Source organism: Sus scrofa, chromosome 2 (genome assembly GCF_000003025.6).
Source record: "Sus scrofa isolate TJ Tabasco breed Duroc chromosome 2, Sscrofa11.1, whole genome shotgun sequence".
In the NCBI taxonomy this organism is placed as follows: Eukaryota; Metazoa; Chordata; class Mammalia; order Artiodactyla; family Suidae; genus Sus; species Sus scrofa.
In genome coordinates this window covers 150340324-150359536 of record NC_010444.4, presented here as the reverse complement: position 1 = coordinate 150359536, position 19213 = coordinate 150340324, and the positions used below count along the sequence as shown (strand labels likewise).

The 19213-nt window shown below is 58.6% G+C and overlaps 1 protein-coding gene across 22 annotated transcripts in view; it reads right to left on the bottom strand.

Moving 5' to 3' along the window:
• ABLIM3 (actin binding LIM protein family member 3) overlaps positions 1–19213 on the bottom strand; it is a 163030-nt gene that overhangs the window by 63678 nt on the left and 80139 nt on the right. For 21 of the 22 annotated variants that reach the window (XM_021084998.1, XM_021084989.1, XM_021085003.1 and 18 more), the window contains 4 exons: positions 16391–16574; positions 14204–14316; positions 7560–7686; positions 4814–4907 (listed from right to left, as the gene is read on the bottom strand). In XM_021084998.1, coding sequence (XP_020940657.1) covers positions 4814–4907; positions 7560–7686; positions 14204–14316; positions 16391–16574 — 518 coding nt within the window. Of the gene's footprint in view, positions 1–4813; positions 4908–7559; positions 7687–13140; positions 14093–14203; positions 14317–16390; positions 16575–19213 lie in introns of those variants that run through there. The other variant, XM_021084994.1, reaches the window with a different exon arrangement.

The following is a 19213-nucleotide window of genomic DNA, read 5'->3' as shown; positions in this document are numbered from 1 at the left end:
CTCGGCGACCCATACCAGGGGCTCCTGATGGCATCCGAGGGACTCCCTGGGACACCTGCACGTGTGTTCTAGCCGCAGAAGGGCCCTTGGAGGCTGCTGCCCCCCTTAATTCCAGGGGCAAATGGTCTTACCTTGAGGACCCCTCATTTCCCAGGAAGGGGCCCTTGCCACCAGTGACAGAGGACATGGCTTCACGTGGTACAGGGACCCAGGGCTGGATAACGCCGGAGCCAACCCCCTGAGTGGCTCTTTTCAAGGAGAAGTATCGGGTTTGGGACAAGGCGTCTTTCACATCCTCCCAAACGTGCTCATCTACCACGTCAGGAACAAGGACAGATGGGAAGCTCGGCGCTTCCACCAGCAGGACATGTGCTCGTCACTGGCAGTGCGGCGAGCCACCCTGGCCTTCCCGTCGCGTCAGCTGGGTCTCCTCGTGCGCAAGGAGCCAACTGGAAGCTACGCTCCACTGTCAGGTGAGCGTGAGTACACGAGGTTTACAGGCACAAAGCCGTGAGAGGGGCAGTGAGGGACATACTTTCAGGGCTCAGGGGACAAATAACAGGACCTACAGTGCCAGGACCTGCTGGGGAGCCTCTGCCCCTCAGGCCAGTCCGGTGACGACCGCACAGGGAGCTCGCCCCCATGCCCAGGGCACTCCAGTCTGGCTTTGGCGAGCCAGCCCCCCTCCCCATTCCTATTTCAAGTAAGAGTGGCAGTGATTTGCTGCTGTGAATTCCTCTAAAGGGGAAGAGGCAGCTTGGAGAAGGCTGTGACTCGCTCCAGGTCCTACTGGGAGCCACTAGCAACGCTGGAGTTGCACCCAGGAGGGCTGGTCCCTGGTCCAGCGCTCGCCTCCATGCCAACAGCCCTGCCCCTGCAGTCTGGCCAAGTGGACTTGACCCATGAGGGCCCTGCAGGGCCGCTCCAGAACTGCTGTATAGGGGGTGTTGGGCACAGCAAAACTCGGGGGATAGCGCTCTTTTGAAGGTATATTTTGTGTAACAGGGCAAGGTGTTTTGGGGGTATTCCTCAGGGAAATTGGTAGATACTGGGGCACTGTTAGAGCCCCCCCAAGCCATCACTTGGTCTGATGCTAATGGGTTTCTTCCAGTTTTCAAACTGTTACTGAATGATGCTGAAGACTTAGCCCTGAGTCTCTGTAGTGGAGGGAGGGTTGGCACGGGCTTGTCTATTCTGGAGAAACTTGATTTACTCTAAAAATTTAGCAAGAACATGGAAAGGGCAGACTTTTTTTAAAAAGGAAAAAACAAAAATCCCAATTCCTTTTTCAGTCTCGGTTGTTTGCATGGCTCCCACCGATGACAGAATGTCCCTGTCGCCATCCAAGCAAACTGTGTTCACGCTTTGGAAGGGGCCTGCTCTCTTCCCAAGCGGCGATGTCGTGGGCCCGATCCTCCCATCCGTGACACGGATAATCGTTTTAATTAGCAGTCTCTCCCTACTTTGTGCCGCTTTATCATTTCAATTATAGACCTGTTTTCTAGGATGGCAACAGCACGTTGGCAGAACTGAAGCTGGCATCTTCCTAAATGTCACGCCCCAGCATCCTGCTCCAGCCGGAAGAGGCTTTGGGCCCCGCTCAGCAACCCCGGCTGCGGGTGGTGCAGGAACCACCTGAGGGGCAGGGGAGGGAGGCTGCTGAGCAGCAGGTGCCACAGCATCAGGGAAACCAGGCCCTGAGCCTCCCGCCATTCAGCTCTGTTCTGACCCTCTCCCTGGAGCGCTCAGACCCCAGAGGTGAAGGGTTTAGACCCACAAGACCCCCCCATTTCAATTGAGAGGTAAGTCCTGGCTTGTCCCCTGCATTTCCGAGTGACCCGCTATAAACGGGGGTTCCCATGACCTGACTTGGGTTTAATATTTGCTAGGTCGCGCACAGAACTCAGGGGAACAGGTGCATTTACCGGTGGATTAGACAAGAATAGCTCAAGGGTGGAGACAGCCAGCCAGACAGAAGAGGCGCAAGGCACGGGGGTGGCGAGGGGCACAGAGCCCCGCGCCCTCTCCATACCCTGCTCTCCCAGCACCACCACGTGTTGGCCCGCCTGCCAGCTCCGTGAACCCCGAATCCAGGGATGTTTATGGAGACTTCCTTGCCGGGGCAGGATCCGTCCTTGGCTCACGTTCCAGGCCCCCTCCCCTCCCTGGAGGGTGGGCTTTGGCGAGGCTGAAAAGTTGCAAGCTTCTCATCATGGCTGGTCCTTCCGGTGGCCAGCCCTTGCTCAGGAAGCCACCCGTGGTCACCTCATTAGGACAAAAGCTGCTCCCACTCTCTGAAAAAATCCATGGGACTCAGGCGCTCTGGGTTCGGGATCCAGATGCTCCTGGCGCCTCTGACTTAGGCAGTTAGAAGGTTCAGGGGCTCCGTGCAGGGACCAGGGGCAGAGAGCAATAGACATACCGCTATTTCATACCGACGTGCCTGCTAGGAGCCAAGTAACAGCAGCATTCTCCACGGACACACACAGAGTCGAAGACTCAGGGAAAGTGACTTGTTCAAGGTTTCAGGGTGAGAAGCAGTAAAACGGGAACCTGAGTCTGTTTCACACCCCCTGTGTATTTTCATGACATCCCACGGCCTCAGAGGCCCTGCGTCGCTGACAGCTTGTGGGCATTGGTGTGGAGCCCAGAGCCCTGGGCCTCAGCTCTGTCTGTCCCAGAGATGCTGCACGTGACCTTGGAAAAGCACCGCCTGCCTTTGGGCTCATTCTCCTCATCTGTAAAACGAGGAGGGGAACTGGCTGATGTGCTATAAGTCTCTTCCAGCTCGAAGAAAAAAATCAATATGTCCCAATGCTAATGGAGCCTCCACCACATGCAATCAATGGAAACCCAGTTGCAGAGCTGCCCGGGAGAGAAGGCCCCTGCAAGGCTTAGTAACAGTGCCACGCGGGGGAAAGACAGCCACCGCAGACGCGGTTCCCCAGCAGCCTGGAGATGCTGGCACACATTCCCTCTGTGGCCCGGGGTGTAGCTGAAATCTCTTCCTTCTCGTGACCTCTCGTGCCAGTGCAGCGCGGAAGCCCCTGACCCAGCAGCCTGCACACCCGAGAGGTGGTTTTCTGAAGGTGGCCTCCGTATGCCCAACTGCTCTGTGGATCCTGCCCAACACTCTGCTGCCCAGCCTCTGTTCAATACATTTCTGCCCAGGTCGGCGTTCCCCCCCCGCCCCGCAACTGCTCCCGTGTGCCACCCCAGGTCTGCAGATGCCAACAGCGGACTTCCTCTCACCCAGGCTGACTCTCTGGGTTCAACTTGCGGCCTCTTCTCCTTCGATGGTTATGCCTACAAGGTGCCCCACGGCTGCAAAGCTGCTGGCGTTTTTGTTCCACGGTGTTGCAGACAGGCTGGCCGCCCCTTCCTACAGGGGTCTTGCATCCTTCCTGCGGGGGTCAAGGCCTCCTCTCTGGGAGGAGGTGCAGCTGGAAGCAGGTCACTTCTGCCCGGCCTTTCCACCGTTACAAAATCCTCTCCCTGGAACCGGGCCCTCTGAAATCTGGGGCCAAACTCTCCCTGGGCCCGTTTCATGCCGTTTCTTCCACGCTGCACTCTGAATGCTCCCTGGAAATGCCTGATGGTTTATCCACTCTAGGCATGCGTTTGTCTTCTGATTCGCTGCAAAAATCTTTTACACACATGGTCTCATGTTCTCTTCGGTGTAAAACACCCCAGTGGCTTTCCACCATCCTTTCTGTAAAATGCAAACTCCTGAACGGGTCTGCGGAGCTTCCCCTGATGGGCCCTGGACAATCTACCCATTCTCCACTAGCTCCGATGACTAGAATTCAGCCACGGGCAGGGCCGAGCTCCTTCTTCCTCTAGCTCTTCACACGGCAGCTCCTCCTCATCCTCAGAGCCCAGCTGCGATGCATCTTCACCGAGGGTCCTCGCCTGCTTGCTGCGCTCCTGCTGAGCCCAGATGTGGCCGCAGAAGCCTTCTCAGCACAGTGCTGACTCCAGGTAACCACGACCAACGGGCCAGATGTGTCAGGTGTGCTCACAGACCTGACGCAGACTGCGCACCCCGCCACCTTCAGCTAAGAAAACCAGGCCTGGAGATAAGGCAGAGGGCCCACCGAAACCCTGGGCACGAGGGAGCAGCTGAGGCGATGCTGGCACCCAGTTACTTTAGCTCTCAGGCTAGTGTTTTCCATTTGTACCAAACTCTTTCCTGTTTCTGATTCCTCAAGGTGGGTGGTCCCAGAGCACAGAAGGAGCTTCCCAGGCCCACAGGGTGTGTGTGTGTGTGTGGGGGGGCGGACCAGGAAGGCCAGCAGGCAGCAGGCACAGGCAGGGGCTCAGCAAAGGAGCTGCAGGTTGTCTGTCACTGGCAGAGCGAGCCGTGCATCAGAGGCAGAGGAGAGCTGTTGCCATGGTGATGGACCAGCCACAGAAGGGCCCAGGGAGCAGGCTGCTAGACAAGCTGGTTCTTAAATCAGCATATTACCAAAAGCTTAAAAAAGTCGAGGCTTCCATCCTTGAGGCAGGGCTGGGAAGAAAATCATCATTGTCACTCCCCAGTAATCTCTCTGTGTCTGAATCCAGAAAGGCAACTGATATTCCCAGCACAGCATCTTCTGAACAAGGAGTAACTGTGTCCGGCTTTTCATGTGGGGGGACCCAGAGAGGCAAGGTTATCCGGTCATGCAGCAAGCTAAGCCGGGGTAGAGAAAGCAGGGCAGGTGCAGGCTACGGAAGAGGGGTGTGGGGTGCCGTTCCCTCCCCCAGTGACGACGTTTTGGAGCCAGAGGCCAACGTGCTCAGACGCTTCCCCCGTGCGCGTCCCACTCACCTCCAGGACCCTGCCGCTGATGTATCGGTCGCAAGTCTCGCATTTAATACCAAACTGGGAGTGGTAGTCAGACTCACAGTATGGAACGCCATCCCTGCAAGAGGAAATGCACGCAGAGAGAGCAAGTTAGGGGGTCCGGGCGGGTGTCACGTGGCTCTTCCCGGACCTGCAGCCACCTGTGACTGGGCCAAGATGAGAAGCACTCGGGGAGCCATTACAAACGCAAGCTCCCGGACAACCTCGGACCTATGAAGTCAGACGGTCCCTGGGAGTGGGGCCCTGTGACCTGCATCCCGACGAAGCCCCGAGCGGGCCCGGGAACCACCATCGGCCTGCTGCGGGCCCTGCCCCTCTCCGTCCCACACACTCCCCAGACCTCCTCTTTCCTTTACCCCAAAGGGCTCTTTTAAAAAGTCATTAAAATTGTTTTAAAAGAGAACTTTCATTTTATCTAGAACAGGTAGGACGTGCCTTGGGTGCACTGCAAAGGCACAAAGGGAAGCGTCTCCACCTTGCTCTCAGCCTCGCCCGCTTCCCCTCCCAGGATGCCCCCAAGGTGGTCCATCTGCACATCCGTAAGGCTCTTCTAAACACTAAGAATCGTCTGATCGTGCTCCTGGATCCGAGCCTCAATACAACCCTAGGGGTAGGTCTCTTTCTTGGCCCTGTTCTGAGAAATGACAAAACTGACTTGGAGAAGCTGAGTCTCTTGCCGAGGTCACGCTGGCTGGGCTTCTAGATGGGGCACCAACAGCACAGCCAGTGCCTCTGAGCGCCCGCCACTCTGCTGGCAGCAGGATAACGAGCTGGAAGCCTGCTAGGGCCCAAGGCACTCAGGCTGTGCCGGCTTGAGGGCGCTCTGGGCAGACCCTGACTCTCCAAGAGAATCCGGACTGAGGCTCATGGACTCAAGGGCTCCTGGCTGGCCACTGACCAAGCGCACACGCCTCACTTGGCCGGCACGGAGGCGCGCGCCCAACTCCCACTGACGGGGCTTTCGCAGCTCGGGGCCGTGACCCCGGCTCACCTCCGCAGCCTTGGACTTCACCTGCACTGAGCGCCAGCAAACAGGATGGGTGTGGTCTGGCACCTCCCTGCCCCTGCCCAGGCCAGGCATTCTGCTCGCGAGCTTTTCTTTGTTGCATTTTCAAGTCTCATACCCGTTTTAAAAGTCCAGCCCGAATCGACTATCTTCCACAAAGCTCTCACATCGTCCAGCTTCTACTTCTGCCACTTGGAGGAGCCACAGCCCCTCGCGTGGGCCTCTGACACAGACAGGTGTCGCTTGGCCACTATCCACCCACGGTACCCCCCGGGTTTTCCTGGGACCCTGCTCATCTCTCGCAGTTACAAAGGGCTGCTCTCCGCCCGAGGACTCAGACCCTCCTGGCCAGTGATTGGTCAGGAAGAGGCATGTGACCCGGTGGTGGCCGAATCAGAGGCGGCCGCGGGACTGGTGCTGGGGTTCTTGGAAAAGAGGCCTCTCTCTGCCAGGTCTGCGGAGCTGATCAATGAAAGTCTGGAGCTGCCGATGGTCATTTCTGCTACTAGCTGGGGAGGGCCTGTCTGAGAAGGAATGAAACAGAGGAAGGCAACGCAGGGGAGGAGAGAGACAGCGAGAGTGTGAGAGACAGAGAGAGACGGAGATAGACAGAGACAGAGATACAGAGACGGAGAGTGAGTGAGACAGAGACTGAGACAGAGAGACAGAGACAGAGAGAGAGAGACAGAGACTCCTCAAGAGCTAATAACATCTCTAACGCTCCTGGCCTTCCCATTTCTAGAGCCAATAAACTCCCATTTTTGCTTCTGCGTTTGAGGGAGTTTGCGGTGGGTTTTCTGTCACTTGTCACTGAAACGGTCTAAAGAGCAGAACTTCCCTCGAGCCCCCTCGCGCACCCCCTGGAGTCGTACTTTGTACGCACGCGGCTCAGCTCCATCGCTTCCTGACAGCAGAAACCACGGAAGAACAGCTGCGACTTTGCCCGCCCCCGTTTCCCGGCACCGGCCCAGAGAGAGCCACCTGAGAGGGAGCGGCCCCGAAGGGCCACCGCGCGAGGGTCTGCGGCCCTGACTTCGTTTAGGTCCGTGAGTACGCGAATGGGGTCCCAAGGGCCTGCCGGGGGTTGTGAGCTGCCTCGTGCTCAGCGGGGCTGGGCCCTCTCTCTGCATAACGGCGGTCCCAGCATCTTCCACCTCAGGTCATTCAACAACAGTACGACCACGGGTGGGCGAGGGGCCGAAGGCGGCATGGACTCAACCCAGTCTGGCTGGCTGGCGGGGACAGACCTCAGAGGGGATTCCTGGAGCAAGGTACTCCCCGGGACGCCGTGTCCACGGCTTCTCAGAGGGGGTAGCTAGCTCACGGGGCAGGGAGAGGGTTTACTGTGGCAATTCCAACACACAGTGGGCCTGCTCCTTGGCCGTAACAAACGCTCAGTAAGTGGGAGCCAGCAGTCCCGCCGTTACTGAAAAGGGGACAGGGATAAATACGTAACTGCAGACGGTGCTGCGCAGAACGGGGCCGTGGGGCACCCAAGGGGCCGGGAGGAGTCTGGAGCCCGTCTGGGGAGGGCTCTGAGAGCAGGTGGGACCGAGAGGAGCCGCTGAGGCCGAGGACCCGGGGGGCGGCTCAGGGAAGGGGACGTGCTGCCTGCAGCCGGACGGGGGAGCCGGCGGGATCCGAGGGGGACAACGCTGGAGACCCGGGCAGGGCCACGCGTGGGGCCAGGCGGGGGGGACCCACTTGCTGATGTATTCCCCGGTGAGGATCACGCTGCAGGTCTGGCAATTGAAGCAGCTGACGTGCCACTGCTTGTCCAGCGCCAGGAGAGACTGGCCGTGTTTGATCTCCTCCTTGCACCCGGCGCAGTCTGCGAAGACAAGAGGACGCTGTTGAGCACAGCATCCGGGGCCTCGGACCCCGGCCGTCAGCTCACACGAGACGCAGGGAAGCCCCTCCCCGGATGCCAGCTTTTCCACAAGTGCGCCCGCCCTGGCCCTGGCCCCTGTCAAGACTCTGCCAGGTGAGGGAAAGGCCAACGGACCTCCCGTGATTCTTCCAGAAAGTTCCCTGCTGGTCCTCCCGACCAGGGTTCCTCCACTGCTGGCCTCCTCCCAGCTCCTAAACTAAGCCCACGCGACTCCGTGACCTGGGGACCGACCGTGTGAGCGTCCCCTGAAAGCTTGTGAACGTGGAGCGCTGCGGGCCACCGGGAGCAACCGGATTTTCCCAAGACCCTCAAGCACAGAGGGTTTGAGACTCCAGGGGCCAAGCTCAACATCTGGTTTTCTCACCTTCGGGCTCGTCTGCCCAAAGGCAAGGACCGTGTCTGTGCCTGGCGTGTTTTGCCGTCACATCTCCTGCCCTGCCGAGCGCCGTGCTGCGCGTGGGCTAAGAACTCCAAGCAGACCTGCTGAATGCGGGGCGTGAGCCGGCCTCGGGGCACCCGGCAAAGGGGAGAATTCGCCACACATGCCTCCCTCCAACGGGACTGTGTTCCAAACATCTGCCTCCCCGAGTGGTGAGGCTCAGGGAGTCTGATGAGACCGTTCCACCTTCCAGAGCAGAACGGTGCCCTCGCTCGCTGCTCCTGTCACCCCGGACTGGACCATGCGCTGGGGCCCAAAGAATGCTGGCCGGGGCGGGGGGTGTCCCCCCGCTGTCCCAGCAGTGTCTGGCTACGCGCAGGAAAGGAGGCGGCATAGGCGCTGGGAAGATGCTGAGAACTCAGGCCGAGCCAACCGGATGTCCCGCTCCGGACGGGGAAAGGGTCACGGGCCAAGTGCACCAGAGGACAGGCCTGCCTCCTGGCATCCGAGGCCCACGCACAGGCGGGAGCAGCGCGGGTGGGAGAGATGCCTGTCCAGCTGGGAGAGGCGGAATCTCACTTCCAGCCGGAGCCAGTCTGGGGGAGGGGACGTGCCCTCAGTCCAGGAAGGGGGTGCACCCTGAGGCGCGGGGAGGGCCAGGCCCTGATGAAGTGTTTGTACAAAGCGGCTCCCACGGCCCCGCCTCCTGGCCAGTCGCCTTTCTACCCTTCGCGCAGGCGGTGGGGGGGGCGAGAAGGTCCCCCACTGCACAGTGCTTCGAGCCCCCGCCTTCAAATGGGGGCTGGGAGAAATGTTTGAGCATTTCTTTCTTTGCCTGTCTTTTCTTCCGGGCTAAGTGCCTCCGTCCGATCGCAGGAACCGCCGTCTTCCGAATATCAGCGTTTAGACAGGGCGGGCGGCCCCTTGCTTTTGTAGACGGACTGGCCCCCGACCTGACTTGCCCGCGCTCAGTACAGAAAAACCCCCGGGTTCAGGCGTCTGGTCCAGGCCACAAATACAGCCCCCGTGTCTCCGTGCACCCCTTGATGGGGTTAAGTGACTTCACGGGCTCAGAGCTCCCAGAGCCCCTGGGTCAAACCCCACCAAGGCAGGAACCCACTGCATTCTCAGTGGAAGGGCGCTTTGCTCTGTGTTGCCACTTCCAGGGGTGGGCGGCTCACCCCGTCTCGAGGAAGTCCACTTTGCCTTTCCACAGCTAAGATGGTCAGGACTGCCCCCCTCCTTTTTTTTTTTTTTTTTTTTTTTTTTTTATGGCCACACCTGCCGCACATGGAAGTTCCCGGCCAGAGACTGAATCTGAGCCACAGCTGCAGCAACACCGATCCTTTAACCCACTGCACCAGGCGGAGGATCGAACCTGCACCTCCACAGTGACCCAAGCTGCTGCCGTTGGATTCTTAACCCACTGTGTGTGCCACAGCGGGAACTCCACGACTGCCTTCTTTATAGGAGCTGAGGCTTGACTCCGTGACGCCCCCTAGTTCATGCAACGAGGAATCAGCCACCTCTCACCCCACACGACAGTCTCAAATATTCAAGGACAAGCACTCTTTTCCCCTCTACTCCTCAGGCTTCCCGCTCCCGTGCCTGGCAAGGCCATCGGCTGGGCAAATTCACCTGCGGATTCCATGAGACAACACACTGTCTATCTGCGCCATTCCCGTCCGAAGAGCTGCAGCCTTTCGTGGCCACGTGTGAGTCATGCATTCCATCTCTTTAAGTTGCAGTGATGCCTCTGAGATGAACTGACCTCATGAGTTAAAATTTAGGACATGGGCCAAGGTCGCGGTTAGAGGTCGAGCTGAGCGCTTAGGGCGGGCAGAGCGAGGCTGGCTGAGGCAGAATCCCAGCTCCCCAGCTCCGCAGCCGTATGACCCAGGTTCCTAGTGAGGGCCCAGCTCCCTCATCCGAGCATCTTCCTTACAAGCCTGGTGTGAAGACGAACAGAGGCCAGGCCTGGAAGGACTGCGCATGGCGTGAGTGGTAATGACAGCAACCCGGCAAGTGGTTTTTTCATTATCATTCCATGTTTTTTTGTTTTTTTGCCATGTCCAGGGATCAAACCTGTGCCAGAGCAGTGACCCAAGCCGCTGCAGTGACCTCAGACCCTCACCCCGCTAAGACACCAGGAAAGCCCTGTTTTAACCCACATTCCGGGCATCAACCACGCTCTGATCTGAGGTCAGGAGCAACACTCCTGATGTAGGAAGGCCTGCGATTCCTCCCGAGGGCCCGGGGACACCCGTCCCTGGTGCTTCTTCTCCTCACGTTCAGGGCTGGTCCTCCGGCGCTGGCTTCGGATTTACCGAGACCACCTTCTTCTCCCAAGCCTCACTCCTGACCCCTGGTGGGGCCTCCGGCACCCTCCCCGGGAGCCCAGCGTGGCGAGTCCGCCCCCCAGCTGGACTCTGCAGAGACAGCTGTCTACTCCATTCCTCAGACATTGCTCATCGCTCTTGATTTCAGAATTACGACCTTCAGCTGGCAGGAACTATGAGCCACCACCTGTTCCTCCGGAATACTTCAGCTGACGGGAGTCTCCAGAGATCCCAGACGGCTACTTTCAGTGGTTTTGTGTGTGTGCGTGTCATTCATTCCACTTAGATCAGCAAAAACGGATGAGTTCATCAGCCACAGCAAGCTCCCTCCCTTGTTTCAGGCCACAGATTCAGGAAGACTGGAGCCCTCCTGTTGGCAAGGCGTGTCTCTGGTACCGAGAGCTGAGGGGGCAGGCTCCAGAGCTGGGCTGTCTGGGCTCACGCGCCGGTTCCGTTACCGTTACCTGCGTGACTCTGGGCAAGTCATTTATGACCACTCGCATCCCCTGCCGAGAGGTGGTGTAACGATTAAATGAGGTTCTATGGATAGAAAATGCCGTGCGGAGTCCGACAAAAGCAATGGCCCATCAGTGTTTGTAGGCGGGATCGGGGTGGTTCTGGTGGCGCTGCCACTGCTGTGGAGTCTTCTCAGCGAGGTCCATGCGGTGTCAGCGGTGGGGATGGTAACGCTGGCGAGAGCCGTGATGCCGCTGGTGCTGAAGACGGGGCTGGGTGGTGATGGTGCTTCTCAGGGAGGACTCACTTCTTCTGCCTGTGCTCAGGAGCACATTCTTCTCTCTTGTCAGTTCCCAAGCATTCTTTTTGTTTGTTTACTTTTTTCCTAGGGCTGCTCCCGCGGCATATGGAGGTTCCCAGGCTAGGGGTCGAATCGGATCTGTAGCTGCCAGCCTACGCCAGAGCCACAGCAACACGGGATCCGAGCCGCGTCTGTGACCTACACCACAGCTCACGGCAACGCCGGATCGATGACCCACTGAGCAAGGCCAGGGATGGAACCCGCAACCTCATGGTTCCTTGTCGGATTCGTTAACCACTGTGCCACGACGGGAACTCCCCCAAGGATTCTTGATCTTTCTTTTTTTCTTTCTTTTTAGAGCTGAACCTGCGGCACGTGGAAGTTCCCGGGCTAGGGGTCGAAGTGGAGCTACAGCTGCTGGCCTACGCCGCAGCCCCAGCAATGTGGGATCTGAGCTGCTTCTGTGACCTACGCCACAGTTCACGGCAATGCTGGGTCCCTGACCCACTGAGCGAGGCCAGGGATCAAACCCGCATCCTCATGGACACTAGTTAGATTCGTTTCTGCTGTGCCACAATGGGAACTCCTTCAGGATCTCTTTTGAGTAGACACTCTTCCGGCTTTTCCAGAATGTCTTTCCATTCCAGGGATGAAATTTCACACTCCCGTGGCTCAAAAAGACGGCAGGGTTCTCCTCCTTCCTTTTCCGTCCCCAGGTGTCTTCTTCATCTCGGCATTCCCTCGCATCTGGTTTTAGCTTCTCCATCCTTGGGGACCTCGGCAGACCTTCCAACCTCCCCTTGAGTCAGGAGGCGGCCTTGCATGTGGAGGATGGACAGTGACCATTCTTGGGAGAAAACACCTTCTCCGGGTCCACAAACTGCCCTGCAGCCGTTGGGAGAAACACGAGGAGCCACGGCGCTGCCCGTGTGCTCGCCACTACCGCCCGGGCTCGCTCCTCCTCCCCGTCTCCACCTCCTGATCTGCAGGAGCCTGGGGACACTCGGCGGCCTCTGCTCGTGGCCCTGCTCCCACGCGGCCTCCACGCTCAGCCTGGGGACACTCGGCAGCCTCTGCCCGTGGCCCTGCTCCCACGCGGGCCTCCACGCTCAGCCTGGGGACACTCGGCAGCCTCTGCCCGTGGCCTGCTCCACGCGGCACTCGGCCCTCGCCTCCTGCCCCACGCGGGCCTCCACGCTCAGCCTGGGGGACACTCGGCAGCCTCTGCCCGTGGCCCTGCTCCCACGCGGGCCTCCACGCTCAGCCTGGGGGACACTCGGCAGCCTCTGCCCGTGGCCCTGCTCCCACGCGGGACTCCACACTCAGCCGAGGACATCTCCCGCCTGTCCCTCATCCCGACGGCACGCAGTAACACGCGACACAAGCTGGGGGACGTCACAGCAGATTCAGGGATTTGGTTCTCAGTGCTCCTCTGGTCTGCTTTCCTGATTAAATCTCCAAGCCGACAAAACCCCTCATTTCATATTTCCAGGGCATTCTGCACACTATGACGTATGTCAGTTTGAGTCCCGAATACTGAAATATTTGCTTCTCACAAAGCTGGGCAAACGGAGCCACAAGGAGGCTGCGTGACAGGTGTGCATTTCACAGAAGGAGGGCAGCCTCCTGACTGAGGCTGGCCTCTCGCTACAGCCTCACACGTGGTCCTGCTGCGGTCCAGGTGTCTCGGCAGCATCAGCCATGGCGCTGTGGTCCTGCATCCCGGCCTCTCAGCCTTGCTGTAGTTCTGGATGATGCTTTCTCAGAGTTACGAAGGATAACAGTGTGCACGCAACCACCTGAGATGGGACCCTGCTCAGGGCAGCAGACTGTGCCTGAGCCCCCCAAGGACACTGAAGGAGCATCTGGGGCAGCTGTGATTTGCCTGACAGAGAGGAAGGGCGGGAGAGGGAGCTCACCACGCTGATGGGGCCTCTGGAAGCCGAGCCTTGCTGACTTGGGGTGACCCGTGCTCACCCTCCTTGGCCAGACGCAGCCCCGGGCTTCTGGCTCCGCTGGTGGCGTGGCCGAAAGCTCGCGCTCTGCACAGCGATGCTGATGGGCTTCTGTTGATTCTGCCCATGAGGCCTCTGCAAGTGTCATGTAACAAGAAGGGGCGGGAACTGGCTTTCCAGGACCTGGGGGGCTTGGACTGTGTGCCCCCCACGCAGTCAGTGGGCTGGCAGACAAGGGCATCTTGGAACAGTGGCCGAGACATCTTATCAGCAGACACACTCGAACAGAGTGGACATCCCACAGACGAGCTGACTGTTGGGAGGTACACGGTGGACCCTCGGTCCCTCCAGTCCCCAAGCTACGGTTTGGTGACAGAATGTGACCTTCGCGATGGCTTGGCAAGAATGTACACGGTGGTTCTCAGACGTAGGACCAGCAGAGAGTCGTCTAGGAAGCTTGTTAAGATCGGAGACTTCCAGGTCCCGTTCCTAGAGGTCCCGAGTGGACCCAGAAAGCTGTGTCTGTACCCGCGCTGCAGTGGGCAGAGGCCACGGTCCACGGTGGACGCCCTAAGGGACAGAGGCGCAGGCGTGCTGCTCTCTCATAATCCCTCTTCTGTTAAGATACGTCTGCAGATTCGTTTTTAGTGGAGTTTGTCAAAATTGAGAGCCAGTGGTGGCAAACACGCGATCAGCTCTGCTAAGATGCCCTTGAGAATGGGGCTCAGACCAAAGAGAAGCTCAGGAGCCCCGCCGATCCCAGCAGAGCCACCCAAGTAGACAGCACAGGGCCCAGGCCAGCCCTGTTCCTGGCCGGGCAGCCTGTTTTTCTGGCATTTGTGCTCAGGGGAGCTTGGGAGTCTGGGCTGGGTGCCAGCGGGGTCGGGTGTCAGGAGCTCTCCGGGGTGGAAGCCTCCCTGGCTCCCCCTGGGGCCGCAGAGGCGGGTAGGAAGTTGGACCAGGAGGGCCTTGGGAGGGGTGTCCGTGGACAGGGAGGGACCTGGGACTGGAGGGAAGGGGCACTCACGGCTTGGTCCTCGGATCTTGATGGGCTTACTGCTGGTCATGGACTGGGAACACGTCTGGCACAGGCATTCCTTTCCGCTGAAGGTCACCTTGTCTCCAATGGGGAAAGGCTTCCTGCCAGGGGGCAAAGGAGAGATTCGACACTTCCTCTCCAGAAGGTTCTGGGTCCAGAGGTGACTGGACAACACACCTGCCTGAAGATCTCCAGGGGCAGGCACAGGGGACACACAGAACCAGGACATCCCGGGGCTGTTCCCAGGGCCGGGCTGACCTAGGTGCTCACTCGGCTCCGGGGCTGGAACTGCAGAGCCGGCTGCACCACGTACGTGCTTTTGAAACTCCGGGCAAATCATGACACCTCTCTGAGCTCACGCTGCTCTCCTATGCAACGATGAGGCTACAGGGGCTTCCACCGCCTGCGAGGACTTTTTCCCTCCCAACGGGACCTGTCCCTACAGGTTAGGAAGAACTCATTCAACTCCCCACTCTGCCAAAATGTCCTCCTTTCACCTCCCAAGATATTCAGACCCCCACCAAGACCCTCTCTCTCGCCTCCATTCGTGCAGTTCAAGTTCCGCCACAGCTTGGGGGCTCAAGCTCGGCCTGCCCTGCCTCCCTGCCTCAATGGAAACTGCCAGAACCCTCGGCGCAGCAGAGCCCTGCGCACGGCCGCTGCTGCTCACGCAGTCTGGAGCACCTGTTACTCTGGGCTCCGGAGCACACGGCTCCCCAAGCCTTGGTGACCCCACTGCCCTTAACGTGAACAATGGAGGGAGGGCCAGGGAGAGAGGGGGGCTGTGCTCTCATCACAGCCCGGTTCTCACTTGTGGTCCAAGGACACAGCATGACCTTGGGAGGGTGCCTCATCTCTGAGCAGCTTCACCAAATCTTTTTTTTTTTTTTTTTTGTCTTTTTGCTATTTCTTGGGCCGCTCCTGCGGCATATGGAGGTTCCCAGGCTAGGGGTCTAATCGGAGCTGTAGCCACCGGCCTACGCCAGAGCCACAGCAACGCAGGATCCGAGCCGCGTCTGCAACCTACACCACAGCTCACAGCAACGCCGGATCGTTAACCCACTGAGCAAGGCCAGGGACTGAACCTGCAACCTCATGGTTCCTAGTCGGATTCGTTAACCACTGCGCCACGACGGGAACTCCCTTTTTTTTTTTTTTTTTCCACCAAATCTTTATACCACACGGACCTACAGGGCAAATCCCGATGGTTCTGGGATTCCAGGACCCGAGGCCCAGGTTTTAGGGCGGGATGCATGAATCCCGCTGGTGGTTTTCTGTTCTATGCACTGTGGCATATTCATCTCCACCAGAAACTCTAACTCGTCACTAACGGATGGTTATTTCGTGGGGAGAAAAGTCAACCTATCAGTCGCTTTCCCAATTAAAAGCGTGTATGCAGACGCCAATCCCGCTTTCCTTTGGACTAGAGCCGTCCATCAAATGTTAACCTGTCTGTGGGGAGCACTGGGGTTTCTGTATTTCTTCGTATTCCTAATGTGGTGCTTGGCAGACAGAGGGCCCTTAACGTACAAGTTAACCAGCGATGTGGATGCTGGGGGCGGAGTTTCCCGTCACCTGTCCGGTGCCTTAAGAGGCTGGACGATGATCAGTACAATGAAAACAATAAAATCTGGTGCCGGTCAATGAGCTAAGGTCTCCGCAGGCGCCCTATCATTTATCTTCACAAAAACTCAGAGGATGGACTGGTTTTGGTGCCCATTTTACTGAGGAAGTTGCGGCGGGAGCGAGGTGGGGTCACTGGCCAGGGTCATGGAGGACCCCATGAACAGGTAACAGGTACCACATGGGGCTCAGGGCGTGAGAGCCTGAGCCAGCTCTGTGGCGTCCAAACTGAGTTCTGAGAGGCCGGGGCACGCAGTGCTTCCCCGGGGGCCTTTAGACGGAAGGAGGAGGTTAGCGTGCGGGCTCAGATCCTTACTCTGCCTTCACCCGGGACGAATGAATGCTTTACATGGGACCACCCCTGCCAAAGCGGACTAGCTGCTCAAAGGGTGAGAACCACGGGCCTGTCGGATCCTTCCAGCCCCGGGAGTCTAGGAATCCGTGTGTCTGGCACAGAGCTGGGTCAGCCCCAGATCTGCCTGGGAAAGGCCACGTCCTCCCTTCCTGGGGGCCCGGGCAGAGAGCCCCCGCCCCCAGAGCCCAGCCACTGACCTGCACAAGCTGCACACGAAGCACTTGGGGTGGTAGGTGCGGCCCAGCGCGGAGATGACCTCGCCGGTGATGAAGTCCCGGCAGCTGTCACAGCGGGTGCCGTAGAGCTGCTGGTAGTCACGTGTGCAGATGTACTCCTGGTTCTTGAAGAAGAAGCCCGACTGGGCCAGGCCACAGCCACACACTTGGGGGGACAAGGAGGGAAAGGCAGGCAGGGGAGTCGGGAGGAACGCCAGCACAGGCTCTTACGGAGACGAGGCTGGCCAGTGGAGGCACGTGGGATCGCGTGGCTCAGGGGCAAGTTCTCCTTAAAGGACGGAAGACCCCTTGCATCAGAAGTGCCTGGTGGGCATCTTGAGCTGCAGCTGCCTGCGCCTGAAGCAGACTCCCTGGGGCGGGAGGCCAGGCACCTGCTTTTTAGTGCTCCTCCCAACTGCTCCTGACACCCTGAGACCAGTGCTGTCCAGCCCTCTCAAAAGAGGGCCGACAAGCTTAAGGCCACGCGACCCATGCGACGCAATGCAGCTGATGGTGTCATGAGTTTGACAGAAGAACCATTCATGAAAGATTTCCTGGGCACGTCCCACATGCTGGGATGGCAATGGATGTACAATTTGAAGATTTTACTCTGTCCTCACCAAAGCCATAAAAGGTGGATCTGTTCCCAGGCAGGAATGAACCACAAGCCCCGAACTGCAAAGAGCTAACCACGTATGCAGCGGGAAGACCGCACAGAACAAGTCAGTGGAAAGAGACCACGGGCTGGGCAGGGATTGTGAGTGGGAGCAATCCCTGAAGGCTTTCTGGAGGAGGTGGTATCTGAGATGAACTCTGAAGTTCACCTTTATGCTGTAGCTCAGGCTCAGGCTTACTGAGCTAAAGCATACAGGCAGCAAGCTGCAAGTGCTATCTGTGTGGTGACAGGGCTAGGGCAAGGTGGTATTTTTAGAGAGTGGAGGCAATAATACAGCACAAGACAGCTGGGCCGCTGGAGGGGAAGGGGCTGAGTCCCACGTAAGATGTTCACGCTTTGTGGGAAACTGAGAAGCCACAGATGGTTTTTTTTCTCTAGTTTAAAAAACTTCCAGTTATTCTGAAAAAACTTAAACATATACAAGAGGAGCGCGATTTTAATGAGTCCCCGTAACCCAGCTGCAGAGCCCATCACCTCACCGGTGACTCTGAACAGAGAGCCGGCGTGATATATACGGAACTCCGCAGAGTCTGCTGGGACATCCTCGGGGACAAGGGAGCCCTGCGGGACAGGTAACAGCGCAGGTGGATATAAGCACAGGTGTCTGAAGGATGGACTCAAGGGAGCCTCCCTCCCCCAAAGGACCCAGGAATGTGGGGAGATGAGATTTCCCTCTGGGACTGAAGTTCCAAAATCCACACACAACGGGCAGAGCAGAAAGAGGCCACGTCTCTCCCAGGACAGCAGATGTCTGTGCGGGCCACCGGAGCCGCTGAGTGCAGATCCGGTGACGGCACGGACGGTCCGCAGGCAGAGGGAGGCCACGGGAGGCTCTTCACGCCCGGGACCAGCCTCCCTTGTTCTGAGTCTGCATTCACCTAAGGCAGTGACGGTGTGATATCCTACCTCCATTGACCAGAGCAGCTGGGCGGGACCCCAGGAACCAGTACAGCGGAGAGTGCCAGCTCTTGCCTACGTGACTAAGCAGGCGCTCTGGTTTCATCCAGCAGCTTCCCTAAGGTGCGGCTAGCCTGACTCGGCTTTATCAAGCATGATGCGCGGCGGGCAAACCACCAAGACGGTTTCTAAGCCCCTAAGTGCCAGGGTCTGGCCTGGGCTGGGTGACATCACCCCAGTAAACACAAGCTCATCTTTAAGAGGGACGTTGTTTTGCAAAAGCAGCCCGGTTAAGAGTAGGAGGGACTTCCAGGTGAATGGCACGAGTATTTCGTAAGTGTTTGTCCACTTTGCAGACCAGGCGCAGGTTTAAAGGGGAGGGGGGAGGGCAGGCCCCAATGCCCTGGGAGCGGGGGATAGTGCAGGACTGCGGCAGATGTGCTGCTGCGGGAGTCGGACCACCTGGGCTCCCCGATCTTGTCACTGCCACTGACTCTGGGTGACAAGGAACGTGGCCCTCTGCTGTCTGGGGCCTCTGGTCCCTTCTGGGTAAAAAGCAGAGGCTGGACAAGAAGGGACTTGAGCTTTTCTTCGGACGCTGACATCCGGTGAGTCTAGGAGAAGGAGAGCGGCCTGCAGGGCTGACTGTGAGCCTCGACATTTTAAACTTCCTGCGGGGCGGAGGCAGAGGCCCCTGGAGACGTCCTGTGCCGAGAGGCAGGGCTTACAGGGGGTGGGGTGGAGGTGGGGGTTCCCCTTCCATCAGGCTCCCTGAAAACGCATCCCATCAAACAATGCCTGCTCTGCAGGGCAAGCAGGGCCAGAGAACAGGCTGTTCTGGGGGTGCAGGTGGCCGATCGATTGACTCCACGGCTCTGGAAGTGGTGAGGTCACGGCCGTGACCTCACTGGAAACAGTGCTTGTTTTTTCCCCGTGTCTCTGGCCGCTCCACCCCCAGAGCCACCTGTCCTAGTGGAGAAAACCAGAGGTCACATGAAAACTTGGAACAATCAGTTCCTCCAGGTCCCCCAAGGAGCCGAGGGAGGAAGTTTTTGGTAGAAAAGGACGGAAAGGCTGATGAGAATCTCAGGGCTGCTGGAGCAGCGTGGGGACAGGGTGGGGGTGGGGGGCTGGACCAGTGCAGAGGGACGAGGGCTGAGCAGAGAAGAAAGGCCACGGAGGGCGCCTGCAGCGTGGACATGATGTGGCATTAACATACCCAGGGCAGCCGT